Raw genomic sequence first — 17,409 nt, forward strand, 5'->3', positions numbered from 1 at the left:
TGGTGAATGTCCTGTAAAGTCTAACTGGATAGGTTAATGGATATTAAAGATACAACATTACAGTAGGCAGGGGGTAAAGCCTTGGGGGGAATGCCTGGTCCGCTTGGTTCCCTGTTCTCCCACATATAGTGGCCACACCAGACTCTTGCAGTTTATACCAACTCTCTTTAACAGTGTCACTTCTGCCTGTGGGGACATCTAGATAAAGTGTCCGCATCCCTAGTGGTATTCCATGACTGATATTGTAGACTAAAATTGTAGAGAGATAGAGCAGCCCTGTGCCTAGTCACGTCCAATTTTGCAGTGGTCAAAACATATGCTGAAAAAATGTACGGAAAGAACCAAAACACATAAAGTCCACACTCACTGTTCACTAATGCATCAATACATCCACTTCTGAACTCTCATCCCCCGTAATCTCACCTCACTCATACCTTTACTCACAGAAATATGTATACCATACATAATGCCCTTTTAGCTTCCCGCTGTCTCCTTCCAATGTTTCAAGGTTCTGTTCCAGTGTTTATATTCCTTAACAACACTTTGATTGTCTTGCATAACTCTTCACAATGTAATCCATAACCAAGTTGTAACAAATTGTATTTCCATCTTTCATATCGTATTGTAAGCCACACTGAGCCCGCAAAAAGGTGGGAAAATGTGGGATACAAATGCAATAAATAAATATGTCTGTTTTCACTGGAAATTCCACTCCATATAAAGTAGTCTCTAAACTTGTCCACCACTGCCCACTTGAGCGTTAGAAACTTAAGCTTATGCATTGGATAATTTATGTCCCCCATTTTCTCCATTAATCTTTGAAAAGTTGCAGGGGCTCCAGCCACTCCCTGGGGAAGTCTACTGAATTTATAAAGCCCCAAGGGACATAAGAATGAAGTTCCCTCTGAATGATGCCAGCTAGCAGTGTATCAGCATACACATTACTAGGGGTATCATTTGGAGTTTGGTGGTTGGGACAGCAGGAAGACCTTGTAATTCCTTATGCCACTTAAATATGCTGGTACCTTTGAATGGTAGGTGGATGATGGTGACTGACTGAGTCTGGGTTAGCTTGCTGAGGTGGGATTTCCAGTTTAGTAGGTGGAATGTGGAAGAGGATCTTTCATTATTCAGAGGGGGACAGATAAAAAGAGATAGGGTTAGTACATAAGTAATGCCACATTGGGAAAAGACCAAGGGTCCATCGAGCCCAGCATCCTGTCCACGACAGCGGCCAATCCAGGCCAAAGGCTCCTGGCAAGCTTCCCAAACATACATTCTATACATGTTATTCCTGGAATTGTGGATTTTTCCCAAGTCCATTTAGTAGTGGTTTATGGACTTGTCATTTAGGAAACCGTCTAACCCCTTTTTAAACTCTGCCAAGCTAACCGCCTTCACCACATTCTCCGGCAATGAATTCCAGAGTTTAATTATGCGTTGGGTGAAGAAAGATTTTCTCCAATATGTTTTCAATTTGCTACACTGTAGTTTCATCGCATGCCCCCTAGTCCTAGTATTTTTGGAAAGCGTGAACAGACGCTTCACATCCACCTGTTCCACTCCACTCATTATTTTATATACCTCTATCATGTCTCCACTCAGCCGTCTCTTCTCCAAGCTGAAAAGCCCTAGCCTCCTTAGTCTTCTTTCATAGGGAAGTCGTCCCATCCCTGCTATCATTTTAGTCGCCCTTCGCTGCACCTTTTCCAATTCTACTATATCTTTCTTGAGTTGTGGCGACCAGAATTGAACACAATACTCAAGGTGCCGTCACACCATAGAGCGATACAACGGCATTATAACATCCTCACACCTGTTTTCCATACCTTTCCTAATAATATCCAACATTCTATTCGCTTTCCTAGCCGCAGCAGCACACTGAGCAGAAGGTTTCAGTGTATTATCGACGACGACACCCAGATCTCTTTTTGTTGGTCCGTAACTCCTAACGTGGAACCTTGCATGACGTTCCGGAGGAGAAGGAAATAAGAAATGCAGACCTCCTTCACAATGCAGACCTCAGCTTTCTAGTCAAGCCTTGGGGGCAGTCACCTAGCCAGACCTTGATTTTTTTTTTTGGGGGGGGCTGAGACCAAAATGTGGGGATGCACAAAAGTTTGTCCAACCCCCATGTTCTCTGCCTTTGACCTGCTCTTTAAGCCCCCCCCTGAGACCCCCAAATACCTGAGCTTCTGGGTTTTCCCAAACTAGCAGAACAGGTCCTCCACCAGCAGCCTGACAGTTAATGATGCTTTCCATTGGCTGCTGCTACACCAGGCCCCCTCCAGGCATGCTCAGTTTTTGTGCATGTGTGAAAACCAAGCGTGTGTGTGTGTGTGGGGGGGGGGCTGGTGGAAGGGTGTCAGCCCATAGAGGGGGTTGGTGGAAGGGCGTCAGCCCATAGAAAGTGCCAGTGACTGCCAGGCTGCTGATGCAGGACCTCTTTCACTGGTGGGGCCTGGGGACCCCTGCCAGCCATAGCAGCAGATGGTGGTGTAATTCTTTGGGGACCTGAACCTAAAGTATGTGTGTGTGTGTGTGTGTGGGGGGGGGGGGGGGCAGGTCCTCCAGGCCATCCCTTGGCTAAGCCACTGCTTGAGGCTGGTCGCTAGAAGCCATTTCTCACACTGAAGTGAGACCAGGGTTTCCTAAACTTGCCATAGGAATCCCACATTAAGTTAGGTTTTCAGGATATCCATCATGAATATGCATGAGATAAATTTGCATATCCTGAGTATTCAGTGCACACAAACTTATCTCTTCCATATTCATGATGGATCTGAAAAGCTGACTGGATCTGGGAGCTCCAGATAGATTTGGGAAGCCCTGAATTAAATGATTTCTGTTACAGTATCTTAATTAAATTTATAACATAAGTGGTTGTTTGCCATTGTCCGTGTTTCACAGGTCATTTGCACTTTGTTTCTTAGTATTAAATGTTTAGATACTGAGGTCAATGTAAAGCATAATTAGCATTCCTTTTATGAACAGTGATGACATTACAGAACCAATATTCTGTTGAAAGCAATTTTTAAGGTTTCCGCAGTCCTTCCCTTCATACCCCTTATAACAATGACAGCTAAATTTTTTAGCCATGAATTCCAGATCTGAATATGAAGCTTCACCTCTCACGGTGAATTCTTGATCTTCTGAAGGTTCTATTGTGTAGCTTTCAGGGTTCAAATGTAGGTAATCTAGCGAGTTCCATTGTTTTCTTAAACATCTGCCATTGTTCTGACAGAGATGTCTACTGCATATCTCCGTGGCTTTGGTTACATTGGTGACATAGATGCCCAAGTTAGAAGTAAGGAACTGCTTCACCTGCATACAGCTGTTCTGTAAATTAAACAGTAATAGTATTAAAACGTCTGTCCTAATTCTACAAAGTGATAATTACAGTAATGTTGATCTAAGATCAATATCACCACTGATCAATAGTGACATATGTTTTATATACTACTACTACTTAACATTTCTAGAGCGCTACTAGGGTTACGCAGCGCTGTACAATTTAACAAAGAGAGACAGTCCCTGCTCAAAGAGCTTACAATCTAATAGACAAGTGAACGGTCGGTCCGATAGGGGCAGTCAAATTGGGGCAGTCTGGATTCACTGAACGGTAAGGGTTAGGTGCCAAACGCAGCATTGAAGAGGTGGGCTTTAAGCAAAGACTTGAAGACGGGCAGGGAGGGGGCTTGGCGTAAGGGTTCAGGAAGGTTGTTCCAAGCATAGGGTGAGGCAAGGCAGAATGAGCGGAGCCTGGAGTTGGCGGTGGTGGAGAAGGGTACTGAGAGGAGGGATTTATCCTGTGAACGGAGGTTACGGGCGGGAACGTAAGGGGAGATGAGGGTAGAGAGGTAGTGAGGGGCAGCAGACTGAGTGCATTTGTAGGTAAGAAGGAGAAGCTTGAATTGAATGCGGTATCTGATCGGAAGCCAGTGAAGTGACCTGAGGAGAGGGGTGATATGAGTATATCGGTTCTGGCGGAATATGAGACGTGCAGCAGAGTTCTGAACAGACTGAAGGGGGGCTAGATGGCTAAGTGGGAGGCCGGTGAGGAGTAAGTTGCAGTAGTCCAGGCGAGAGGTAATGAGAGTGTGGACGAGAGTTCGGGTGGTGTGTTCAGAGAGGAAAGGGCGAATTTTGCTGATGTTAAAGAGGAAGAAGCGACAGGTCTTGGCTATCTGCTGGATATGCGCAGAGAAGGAGAGAGAGGAGTCAAAGATGACTCCGAGGTTGCGGGCAGATGAGACGGGGAGGATGAGGGTGTTATCAACTGAGATAGAAAGTGGAGGAAGAGGAGAAGTGGGTTTTGGTGGAAAGACGATAAGCTCGGTCTTGGACATGTTCAGTTTCAGGTGGCGGTTGGACATCCAGGCAGCAATGTCGGATAAGCAGGCCGATACCTTTGCCTGGGTCTCCGCGGTGATGTCTGGTGTGGAGAGATACAGTTGGGTGTCATCAGCATAGAGATGATACTGGAAACCATGAGATGAGATCAGGGAGCCCAGGGAAGAGGTGTAGATTGAGAAGAGAAGGGGTCCAAGGACCGATCCCTGGGGAACACCAACAGATAAGGGGATGGGGGTGGAGGAAGATCCATGAGAGTGAACTTTGAAGGTGCGGTGGGAGAGATAGGAGGAGAACCAGGAGAGGACAGAGCCCTGGAACCCAAATGAGGACAGTGTGGCAAGAAGTAAGTCATGATTGACAGTGTCAAAAGCGGCGGATAGATCCAGGAGGATGAGGATGGAGTAGTGGCCTCTGGATTTGGCAAGGAACAGGTCATTACAGACTTTAGAAAGTGCTGTTTCTGTCGAGTGAAGAGGGCGAAAACCGGATTGAAGCGGATCAAGGATGGCATGAGAGGAGAGAAAATCAAGGCAGCGGCTGTGGACTGCGCGCTCAAGTGTCTTGGAGAGGAAGGGTAGGAGGGAGATGGGGCGGTAGTTGGAGGGACAGGTAGGGTCTAGTGATGGTTTTTTGAGGAGTGGCGTGACTACAGCATGCTTGAAGGTGTCGGGGACAGTTGCAGTGGAGAGAGAGAGGTTGAGGATATGACAGATGGAGGGGGTGATAGTAGGAGAGATGGTGTTAAGTAAGTTGGTGGGGATGGGATCAGAGGAACAAGTGGTGCATTTTGAGGAGGAAAGAAGGCGGGCGGTTTCCTCCTTGGAGATATCAGGAAAGGAGGAGAAGGAGGTCTGGGTTGGTTGGTTGAGGGAGAGGGTTGATGGGTGAAGAGGAGGAGGTGGCTTGGTAGTGAACTCAAGGTTGATCTTTTGCACCTTGTCGCGGAAGTAGTCAGCCAGTGATTAAGGAGAGAGTGACGGGGGGGTGGGAGCGGAGGGCACTTTGAGGAGGGAGTTAAGGGTGGCGAAGAGACGACGAGGGTTAGAGCTGAGAGAATTAGTCAATTGGGTGTAATAGTCCTGTTTGGCAAGGAATAGTGAGGACTGGAAGGAGGATAGCATGAATTTGTAGTGAAGGAAATCTGAATGGGTGCGAGATTTCCTCCAGAGGCGTTCAGCAGATCGGGCGCAGGAGCGAAGGTAACGGATGCAAGGGGTCAGCCAGGGCTGGGGATTAGTACGCCTTGTGGGACGGGAGGTGGATGGTGCAAGGGTGTCCAGAGCAGAGGAGAGAGTGGCATTGTAAGCGGAGACAGCCTCGTCAACAGACTCAGAGGACATGATGGAGGGGAGGAGATTAGAAATACTAGATGATAAGGTGGGAGGGTCAATAGTCTGGAGATTCCTGGAAGTAGTGGTTAATGTTGGGCGGGGCTGAGGGGGAGGGTGAAGAAGTGTGAAGGTGATCAGGTGATGATCAGAGACAGGAAGAGCTGAGGTGTGGAAATTGGAGGGTGAGCCGGAAGAGGAGAGGACGAGGTCAAGGCAATGGCCATCACGGTGAGTAGGGGTGGTGGAACATAGCTGGAGGTTGAAGGAGGATGTTAGAGTGAGGAACTGAGAAGCGTGAGAGTTGGACAGGTCATCAACGTGTATGTTGAAGTCTCCGAGAATGAGGGATGGAGATGAGGGTTCAAGAAAAACAGAAAGCCAGGTATCTATGATACAGCAAATAATGGCTGCAGTGAGTTACGGACCTGGGGAACTGGGTTCGATTTCAGCTGCTGCCTAATGGTAGGCAGTAGGCTGTGATCCTGGGGATCTAGGTTCAATTCCCGCTGCAGCTCCGAGTGACCCTGGGCAAGTCACTAAGCCCTCCATTGCCCCAGGTATAATATGTACTTAGATTGTGAACCTATTAGGGACAGTACTAGTACCTGTTACTTAAGGTGGGAAAGATAAAACAGGTATGGGTACTGAACACGTGAATAGGAGTTAGGATCTAAAAGTAGCTTCAAAAAGGTGGACTTTTAGCCTAGATTTGAAGATGACCAGAGTCATAGGTTACGTATCTCGTTCAAAATCACACAGTTATTAGGAACAAACTGAATTTAGTGTGCTCCGTGCTCTAAACATGGAACGACAATATGCAGGACGTCAAAAACAGAATGATGCCTTTGCGGGAAGAAGAGGACCTTGGCTGGCGGGGATTGGGGTCCCCCGCCAGCAAAGGTAGCCCACGGTGATGACGGTGGGGGAGGGTTGTTGGCAGGGGGGTCCAGGGCTAAATCTACGGGGGCCCAGGCCCCCCTGGCCCCACGTAGCTATGCCACTGGACTGGACTGTGACTTTCTGCATCAATCCCTTTGTGAAGCAGCAAGCTTAGAATCTATATTGAAGTCCTGCTCTCAAAACATCAAGCTTAGAGGCCCTTTTACTAAGGTGCGCTGAAATATGGGCTATGCTATTGTAGGCGTGTATTTTGGGCACGCGCAGATCCATTTTTTCAGTGTGCCTGTAAAAAAGGCCTTTTTTAAATTTTTGCCAAAAATGGACGTACAGCAAAATAAAAATTAGCATGAGTCCATATTGGGTCTGAGACCTTACTGCCAGCCATTGACTTAGCGGTAAGATCTTACTCGTTAACCATGTGGCAATCATCTGTGTGTGTAGAATGACAATTACCACCCAGTTTCTGCCACACGCCAGAAAAGAAAAATTATTTTCCGGCGCGCATATCAGACGCGGGTCCAAAATGAAATTATCGCCAAGGGCCACGCGGTAGCTGGACAGTAACTCAAAATTAGCACACGTTGGGTGCGCATAGGCGCCTACGTGGCTTAGTAAAAGGGCCCCATAGAGTTTTAAATTTAGCTCTATATTGTATTGGTAGCCAGTGAAGATTTTTCAGAAATAGTGTGATGTGATCACATCACTTTACAATCTTCTGTCAATCATGTTGCAGCACTCCGAATCAATTGGAGCTGATGCAAACCCTTTGTAGTCACACCCACGTAGAGTGCATTACAGTAATCCAGCCTTGATGTTATCATGGCATGAAAAACTGTGACAAGACTTGCCTGCTCGAAGTATGGGGAGAGACAGCACAGTTGTTGCAGATGATAGAGGTGTAATTATGGGGGCCTAAATGCAGTAAGGACACACTTAACTTACAGTATTCTGGAGCATGTGTGTCGGGGTATAAGGAATTTGAAATATAATCAGGAGTACACGGAGCAAGACCTTTATGGATCATTGTGGGAAGTTTGATCTTGATGCTTGCAGAGAACAGAAGCCACTGTTCTGAGATCAAGAATGGAGAAACGTGGTCAAAACATTGAACATTATTGATTCATGTAACTGCAGTAGATTGTACAAGTTGAAGATACTTCAGGGCATAAAAGGGGAGACCAGAATAAAGGGCATTACAATAATCTAAGTGAGTTATAACTAGGGAAAGAATCAAGACATGGTTAAGTGATGTTGGTAACAGTTCTTTCTTCTGTACCAACATCCCCTGCATTTTAGTAGCTTTGATATTATATTTACATAAAGAAATATTTCCTCCCCTTTTTTGCCATCCCTATTCTTCCTGTAGCCTTATATGGAACTCTTTTCTCAAATCTTTGTGGTAGCAATAAAATCTAGGTCTCCCTCTGTTATAAGGAAAAAGCATTGCTGAATATGTGTGTATGGACCGTGTCTTCTTTGAGGCATATTTTAGGGGTCCTTTTACTAAGGTGTGCTAATGGATTTTGCGTATGCTAAATGATAAGAAGTCCATTATATTTCTATGGGCGACTTATCATTTAGGGCACACTAATCATTAGATTGAGCTAAATCCGTTAGCACACCTTAGTAAAAGGACCATTTAGTTTGTTGTTTCCTTTTTCAGATATCAAATTTAATGGTCTCCACCGTTCTCTTTTACAAAATAGATGCATCTCTATTTGGCCAGAAACTAGGAAAAAAGTAATTTTCTTTAGTGTCCTCATCAGACCAGTCCAGAAGCAGAACCTTTGGATTGGTCTGGTGGGACTAAAGGAAAGAAAATTAGCAGGTAAGATCTAATTTCTCCATGCTGCAGCACTGACTTACCTTAGAAGAAGTCAAGTTCATGTCTCCCCAAATCACAAAACCTGCAGCTCCCAGTGCTGCGCTTTCTCCTATGGTGCTTACAAGGTCTTGCTATGGTGAACACAAGATAACTGAGATTAGTGACGGTACAGTGTAACTTTTGACAATTCAATATTTTAATTTCATGCAAAGACTTGACAGCAGCAATACATTTCCACGCAATTTATTTTGCTAACCAGACCGTCACCCAGTTAATATTGCTGAATGAGAAGTGCACTACTGTACTTTTGAAATTTTAACTTGGTGGTGTAGTGGTTAGAGCACCGGTCTTACAATCCAGAGGTGGCCGGTTCAAATCCTACTGCTGCTCCTTGTGATCTTGGCCAAGTCACTTAACCCTCCATTGCCTCAGGTACAAACTTAGATTGTGAGCCCTCCTGGGACAGAGAAATATCCAGTGTACTTGAATGTAACTCACCTTGAGCTACTACTGAAAAAGGTGTGGACAAAATGGAAAATAAATAAATAAATAAAAAACTAATGTGAGGTGGTAGAATTGCTCCATCAAAAGTTAATTAAGAGACCAGAGAAGGATGTAGGGGACATGAAGACCAAGGTGGGAGAAGACAATAGTGGTGAAGGTCCGGGAGGGCTTCAACTCATGATATAGTGCAGGGGTAGGCAACTCCAGTCCTCGAGAGCCGCAGGCAGGTCAGGTTTTCAGGATATCCACAATGAATATGCAGGAGAGAGATGTGCAAGCACTGCTTCCTTGGTATGCAAATCTATCTCCTGCATATTCATTGTGGATATCCTGAAAACCTGACCTGCCTGCGGCTCTCGAGGACCGGAGTTGCCTACCCCTGATATAGTGCATTCTCAGTTTTGCTTGTGCCTTATTTTGTTGCTATTTTTCTTGATTTAACTTTGAGTGCCTTTTAACTTGTTTTAAGAGTGGTGTAACTGAGACTTGCTTTTGATTCTCTTAGACTTTGTTTTCATAGCCATTTCATGACTTGTATTTACCTTCTAAGGAATATATTTAATTTTGACGATAACCCTAAAACGTTACTACTTCTACTATTACTGCTACTACTTATTTTCATTTCTATTGTGCTACTAGAAATATGCAGCACTGTACACATACATGTAAGAAACAATCTCTGCTCCAGAGCACTTCACTGCTTGAAGCTTATTAAGCTTTACCCCAGTCCAAGTAAAAAGGGATCTATTTAAAGGAGTTTGCCTGTCAGATATTCAAAAGCTATTTTCCCACTCTATCATCATTAAGTATCTAGGCTTCTCAGCCCAAGTCCTTGGGACACATCCAGCTGGTCAGGTTTTCAGGATATCTATAATGAATATGCATGAGATAAATTTGAATTCATGAGCTCCATTGTATGCAGATCTTTCTCATGCATATTCATTGCGGGTATCCTGAAAACTTGACTTGCTAGGCATGTGCTGAGGTCTAGGTGGAGAACTCCTGCTGTGTCCATGTAGAAAAACCAATGCTTTAAAGCTTAAATTGCAGAGAAAATAAAAAGCCATAGTAAAATATTTACCTCAGAAAGAAATAACGAAGGATCATCTTTATAGCTTAGCCTAGTGTAGACAAATATAGGTAAGGAATAATCATAGGAGGTCATAGAAGCAATCCTTATGGATTCACTGACTCGAAACCTAGAGAACCATAATATCCTCTTACTATCGCCAATGGATTTATGAATACTAATAGAGGGATAAAGAGCTCTGCTGTTGTTCCAGAGCCAAGAGAGTTCATTGTTTCTCAACACTTCCTGTTCTGGGCAGGAACCAGTGTACTTTTGATCATGAAAATTGTAATTATGACAATCTGGGTACAGGTAGTAGCCCCAGAGACCCTTAGGTCTGATTTTAATCCCTAACTGAATGGTTTTCTTCATAAAAGCTTTGGCGCTTGCTTCAAATTTCAGTTTTGCTAAGTTCTCAATGTCATTAGATGAAATATTCCCTAGGAGTTCGGAAACAAGTAATCTTGACTTCCTCCTATAGACATCCTTTATATTCCAGTTGCGTACCCACTGGGGTCTCCAGTACTCCCAGTCTATAACTGCTAGTCCACTGAAGTCCTCTGATGGAATATAGTAATTAATGTCCTGATGGGCTTTTTCTAGATGGTCTTGCAAACTGGCATTCTGTGGTAGACCACCATTGATAGGAATTTCCTGTGATGTGTACCATGGATAATATCCTAGTCTGTTGAAGTAAAATATAGTAACATTCTGCCCTCTTGCATTGGCCAAGGGGGTACCAGCCATTTGAAACATGTGTAGATTGAGCACTATGTTATACCTCATGAAACAGAGGTCTGTAGGTGCATTCCAAGTAGCTATGAAAGGTTTTCTGTGATAAACTGGAGGTCGTGCAGGCTTTAGTGCAACAGTAGATCCTAAGATAAAAGCTAGTACCCACACTGCATTATGGATCAGAAGCAACTGTAATAATCTATTCTTGAGGCATGGTGTTCTGATGTATGAAGATACTTTCATGGTCTTCCTGTTTAGGTCTGTAAAATATAAATAAGTACAAGTATTCCTTTAAATTTTGGGTATAGATGGAAAAGCAGAACAGAACTGATTTCTTTTTATAATACCTTATTTTTCCCTTTCTTAGAGTAACATGGTTCAAACATGGTGAGCTGTATTGCATTAACATGATATATGTGCTTTGCAATGGTTGGAACAGAACAGGCTTTTGGGCTCACTGGTAATGTTCCCTCTAAGCTGTGTGGGAGTTCTCTACCTACATTGCCACCAATGGGTGGTGCAGGGGCAGCCCAAGGCAAACTGCCACCCGAGGCAGGGATAAGATGTCACCTACCCCTGCCCAGCCCCTGATCTAGCATCTCCCCCTTTCCTCCTCAACCCTCTTCCCCGCGTTTACCTTATTTTTTTTCCAAAAGGCGGCAGTAGCAACACCAGCAGCAATTTCCATAGGCTGTTCTGCCACCAGAACCTGCCTCTTTGCCACTGCATCCTGCCTCTGAGAAAACAGGAAGTTACATCAAGAGGCAGGCTGCAGTGGGATAAAAGAGGCCATGCCGGTGTTCTGCTTTAGACATAGACTATAGAGGCGGTCAAAGGTTATTACATAAACATTATTCAAGTAAGTAAATTATAAACCATACATTACCGCTTGAGTTGCAGACAACATCTCCTGTCAGAGGCTGGGAAGTCCCGATGCAGCCAAACAGAGAAAGTCTCAGTGGGCACAAGGGGCCTAGGCAACATGTCTGTTCCTATTGGAGACTTCTGTCTGTTCACCTTTAACTCCCAGCTTTTATCCTGACCAATAAACATGATCTCATTCAATTGAAAAAGGCTGACGTGTAGCTAAGGAGTGACAGTTTCTTAACGCATCCCCAGGAACTGGCCAGGTTTCCAGAGATTCATGTGAAACATCATCCTTAGCCCTGAGCATGTTGTCATTCCATTTAGTACAAATTACTTCATTTAATATGATAATGCTATCAATTCCTGTCCTGAGAGTCCATTATGTACTTCCAAGAGAGCATTAACTATGCTATCATTACTTCATTATGTACTTTCAATAAACATTAAATATGATAGGCAGAACTCATTATGTACTTTCAAGGAAATATGAAATATAACTAGAATCATCAAGAACGTTTCTAAACCTGCATTACCCAAACTGTAAAGGACTAAAATACAAATCAACATATGCATCCAGCTTTTCCTACATTTGCACCCAGCTCTGGAACGCTTTACCTAGAAACATTAGAACTGCGAACACCCATCTAAAATTTTGAAAAGACCTCAAGACTCACTTCTTCCAGAAAGCCTACCCATCAGACCCGAACTAATTCATGAACAATGCATCACATCTTTTGATCTAAGAATGAACAATACTCCTTCCATATAATCCTATTACTTCAAACTGTACAAATTTTGCCACTCCAGTTATAATTAAGTGTATTTCTGCTCTGTATTGCTCACTATAAGCTGTAGTCCCATCCCCGGAGACTTATCAGCCTCATTGGGATTACTTCTCTCTATATGCTACCATATATACGTCCCAAAGTTGTATTCTCTTTTCTGGAACCGTATCAGCTTCCTTGCACCTACAGTTACTCTATATTCCACTCTGTATATATTCCCGGAGTTGGTACTCTCCTCTCCGGAACCTGTAAGCCACATTGAGCCTACTGCTATGTGGGAAAATGTGGGATACAAATGTAATAAATAAATAAATAACAGTACTTAGGCAGAACTCAATATCAAGCACAAACTTTTCCATTACATTCGGCAGCAGGGCAGCCTATGGGAATTGCTGCCACAGCTGCCTTTTGGAAAAGAAACAAATAAGGTGAAGGGTTGAGGATGAAGGGGAGAGTGCCGCTCCTGGAGCGTGCTGCCTGAGGCCCCGCTTCAGGTGGCCTAATGGTAGGGTCGCCACTAGGTGGTGCTGTTTAAATATTACATTGCCAGTAGAGAAAGTTAGGCAATTTCTGCAGGACTCCAGAGGACTTGCCTGCCCCTAGTGCAGTGATGACGAACCTATAGCACGCGTGCCAGAGAGGGCACACAGAGCCCTCTCTGTTGGCATGCGCGCCCAGCCACTTTCCCTTCATCCTTCGTGGCCGCTACAAAAAGAAAAAAAACCCCAAGCAATCGCGGCACCGCAGCCCAGGCAGCCATCGCATTAAGTAGGGGGTGTCGCCGGCGTGCACCTTCCACTTATGCCGCGTTCGCTGCCTCACTCACTGCGTCGACTCCTCCCACTGTAAGGCTCCTCTCTCCAGAGTCCTGCCCAAGGAAGTTTGCTCCGTCTCCAGTCCAGCCCATCTGGACTAAACGTCACGGCGTCGCGTCTTCCTCTCCCTGCGCTAGCACGTCAGTGTGCCCACCCACTGGTCTTCAGTGCAGCCGCCGCTCCACGACTCCCGCCTTCTGCTTCAGTTGTAGTACTGCACTCCACCCCCGCCGAGCCACTGGTATCGTTGGCACTCGACAGAAGAGAAGAATCTTGACTTGCAGTTGGAGGAGCAGAGCAGACAGAGCCCAGGTAATATCCCCAAACTTTGGAGTTTTTTGTCACCGTGAAATTCTTAATAGATTAGTTAGAAGTTTAATTGGCAGTGGAAGGTGGGGGTGGGTAGGCTTATTTATTGTCTCTCTTCCACCCTCCCTTAATACTTTTTCACAGATATATACACATTCTCTCCTTTGTTATCCCTGGAACTGGGAAGGAGGGAGGAGGGGACCCTGGCACTGGGAGGGAGGGAGGACCGACTCTGGAACTGGGAGGGAGGGGGCCTGGAGCTCAGAGGGAGGGGGAGGGGGATGGGAGGGGGGGAATGGCACTTTGCGATAAATAATTAGATTTTGGGTTGCTGTTTGGGCACTCGGTCTCTGAAAGGTTCGCCATCACTGCCCTAGTGATTGAAAACACAATGTTAAGGCATCACCCCTCCCCTCCCACACACACATACACACTGGCTGCAGTGGAGTTGATGGACTCCCCAACTGCTTAGAGGGAATATTGCTCACTAGGTTAAAGTATTTGGTAAAACACTTATCTGGAAAGGTGTGAGTATAGTTGAATGCCTGCACAGAAGAAGGAATTTTCAAATAAAAGATGCTTGTGCACACGAGTTTGAAAATTGGTGTTTTTATACATATGTGTTTTGAAAATGTAAGATACACACGTCCATGACAGCTGTATTGTTTCTTTTTTTTATTGGGGACAAATTTATTTGAGTTATAGAAATACATGCATATTTTTAGGCAGTTGAAAAGCCACATACCCACATACTTAGGTGAGTTAACTAGTTTTATCCCGCTAAGGTCTTCAAAAACTTATTCCCTTATGTGTACCCTGTACAACAAAGGCACAATTTAATAGACAGAGGAACAAGTTGAATACCAAGCAATAAAAGTTGTTAATTATAGGTCTGCCCCTGTACATAGTAGGGTAATAAAAGAATTCGCAAAGGTTGCCAACCCTACAAGATGTCACAGTTATAGCTCAGCTCCCAAAAGAAATGAAACAAACAAAATAGGAGTTGGATATTTAAAAGCACTTACATTACATGACAGTGCATTTCTTATACAGGACACATACATTGCAAGTTCAAGACGGGGAAACCCAAAGGAAGCTAAGCATTCCTTATATGAACAGTGACATCCAGGGGCGTATCTGGACTCTGGCAGTAGGGGGGGCCAGGGCCAGAGGGGGGGGCCAGGGCCAGAGGGGGGGCACATTTAGCCCCCCCCGGCACCAACGACCCCCCCCCCCCCCGCCATTGCCAGAGCCCCCCCTGCCACCAACAACTCCCCCCCGCCATTGCCAGAGCGCCCCCCTGCCACCAACGACTCTCTCCACCTCCTCTCCCGCCGCCAACCCTCTCCCGCTGACGTTGTTTACCTTTGCTGGCGGGGACCCCAACCCCCGCCAGCCGAGGTCCGCTTCCGCCTGCTTTTAAAAATAATTCTTCAGCTGGCGGGGGACCCGAGGTCTTGAAAGTTCTTGTTCGTTGTCCTCCTCCGTGGCCATGCTGTACGCTGCTGATTCGCAGTCTGTCTGACGTCGCACCACGTTGTACGCACGTACAACGTGGTGCGACGTCAGACAGACTCCAAATCAACAGGGTACAGCATGGCCACGGAGGTGGACGACGAACAAGAACTTTGAAGACCTCGGCGGCTGGCGGGGTTTGGGGTCCCCTGCCAGCTGAAGAATTATTTTTAAAGGCAGGCGGAAGCGGACCTCGGCTGGCGGGGGTTGGGGTCCCCCACCAGCAAAGATAAACAACATTAGCGGGGGAGGGTTGGTGGCGGGAGGGGGGCCAGGGCGAAATCTGCGGGGGCCCAGGCCCCTGTGGCCCCACCAAGATACGCCCCTGGTGACATCCACTAGAAAAAGTGCAAAGTTAGTCCCAAGAAGGTTTTTTAAGACCTATGATTGAGAATTGCAACCTAGTAGAATCACATTGGCTGAATAAAAAGTCTCTTAGGCCTCAATCCTTCTTATCGATTCATTGATTGCAGCACTATGGTTGGTTACACCGTTTTGCTGTGCCCTTTTTGTTTCTTGCACCTAATGAATAACAAATTCAATAGAAGCAGCATATCATTTTCTTTGAGAATGCTCAAAACCGCAGACAGCTGGTTCACAACAGTTAGACATTCTAAGTCCATTGCATCACTCTTAAACTTCCAAATATTATGCGTGCAAAAGAGACTTGCAAGTCAGATGCGAACATTAATTACCACCCTGTCAGCCCTGTTGAGATGAATAAAGCAGTTAGGGTGAAAACAACCAGTAATTTGGGGGTAATAAGTGTAGCATTTTAAACAGGCTTTGACCATTGGCTGTGACACATAACTTCATATTTTTCTCTGTGTGCTTTCAGTTTCTGATAAAAAGCAATAGAAACAGAAATGCAGGAAACACAGAACCCGATGGCAGAAAAAGACCCATGCATCCTATTCAGTCTGCTTATCCACAGCAATGGCTCAACTCTACACCCTAACTCTCTCTCAGAGATCCTCCGAGCTTGTTCCCAACTTCATGAACTCAGATACTTCTTGTCTCCATCACCTACATTGGGAGGCTGGTCTGTACACCACCACCTTTTTAGTAAAGAAATATCTCCTCCTTTACCATCATCCAATGATCTTTCATTCCAGAGCTTCCTTTCTGTTGAAAGAAAGCTGCCTCATGTAAATTTATATCTTGGAAGTATTTAACTGTCTTTATTATGTCTGGGCTCACCGGTAATTTTTTTTGTTTTTGTTACATTTGTACCCCGCGCTTTCCCACTCGTGGCAGGCTCAATGCGGCTTACATGGGGCAATGGAAGGTTAAGTGACTTGCCCAGAGTCACAGGAGCTGCCTGTGCCTGAAGTGGGAATCGAACTCAGTTCCTCAGGACCAAAGTCCACCACCCTAACCACTAGGCCACTCCTCCACTGTTGCTACTATTTGAGATTCTACATGGAATGTTGCTATTCCACTAGCAACATTCCATGTAGAAGTCGGCCCTTGCAGATCACCAATGTGGCTGCGCAGGCTTCTGCTTCTTTGAGTCTGACGTCCTGCACGTACGTGCAGGACGTCAGACTCACAGAAACAGAAGCCTGCGCAGCCTTCTACATGGAATGTTGCTAGTGGAATAGCAACATTCCATGTAGAATCTCCAATAGTATCTATTTTATTTTTGTTACATTTGTACCCTGCGCTTTCCCACTCATGGCAGGCTCAATGCGGCTTACATGAGGCAATGGAGGGTTAAGTGACTTGCCCAGATTCACAAGGAGCTGCCTGTGCCTGAAGTGGGAATCGAACTCAGTTCCTCAGGACCAAAGTCCACCACCTTAACCACTAGGCCACTCCTCCACACAGTTAGACATGCTAAGCGGTGTGACAGTCTTCCACCTTTATTCCCACCAATGGGTGGTGCTATTTCACATTTTTGTTCACCGCCCTGGATAAGGGCAGGTTATAAGTAATGAATCCACTTCAATTCAATCCAATCCAATATTGTGTCTCCTCCAGGGTATCCACATTTAGATCTTTAAATCTATTACCATATGCTTTATGATGAAGATTGTTGACCATTTTAATAGCCTCTCTCTGGTTGACTTGAACTGGCTTATACTTTTCTGAAAGAGTGATTTCCAGAACTGCACAGTACTACAAATGTCTCACCAGAAATTTATTCAAAGGCAATATCACCTTCTTTATCCTGCTGCTTACTCCTCCCCCATACACCTAAACATTCTTTTGGCTTTTGCCTTCACCTTATTTATCAGTTTGCTATCTTAAGATCATCTGATATAGGGGCCCTTTTACTAAACTGCATAAACGTTTACGCGCACCCAACGCATGCCAAAATGGAGTTACCGCGTGGCTCTTGCAGTAATTTCACTTTTGGTGTGTGGCTAAAAAATAATTTTTATTTTCAGATGCA

General features: G+C 45.2%; 1 protein-coding gene across 1 annotated transcript; it reads right to left on the reverse strand.

Annotated features, from left to right (window-relative positions):
- Positions 1–2,943: 2,943 nt before the first annotated feature.
- Positions 2,944–10,963, reverse strand: LOC115479033 (hyaluronidase-4-like). The gene is made up of 3 exons (XM_030216747.1): positions 9,998–10,963; positions 8,454–8,543; positions 2,944–3,339 (listed from the first exon to the last, which is right to left on the reverse strand). The coding sequence occupies exons 1-3, from the start codon at positions 10,961–10,963 to the stop codon at positions 2,944–2,946; spliced, it is 1,452 nt and encodes a 483-aa protein (XP_030072607.1).
- Positions 10,964–17,409: the final 6,446 nt, after the last annotated feature.

Source organism: Microcaecilia unicolor, chromosome 10, assembly GCF_901765095.1.
Source record: "Microcaecilia unicolor chromosome 10, aMicUni1.1, whole genome shotgun sequence".
Classification (NCBI taxonomy): Eukaryota; Metazoa; Chordata; class Amphibia; order Gymnophiona; family Siphonopidae; genus Microcaecilia; species Microcaecilia unicolor.

Bases quoted from the DNA above. Each gene is read 5' to 3' on its own strand.
- LOC115479033 (XM_030216747.1), bottom strand. From the start codon at position 10,963: ATGAAAGTATCTTCATACATCAGAACACCATGCCTCAAGAATAGATTA. The intron at 8,544-9,997 runs GTAAATATTTTA...TGTTCACCATAG, and splicing joins CTTCGTTATTTCTTTCTGAG to CAAGACCTTGTAAGCACCAT. The intron at 3,340-8,453 runs GTAAGTCAGTGC...TTTAATTTACAG, and splicing joins TGAACTTGACTTCTTCTAAG to AACAGCTGTATGCAGGTGAA.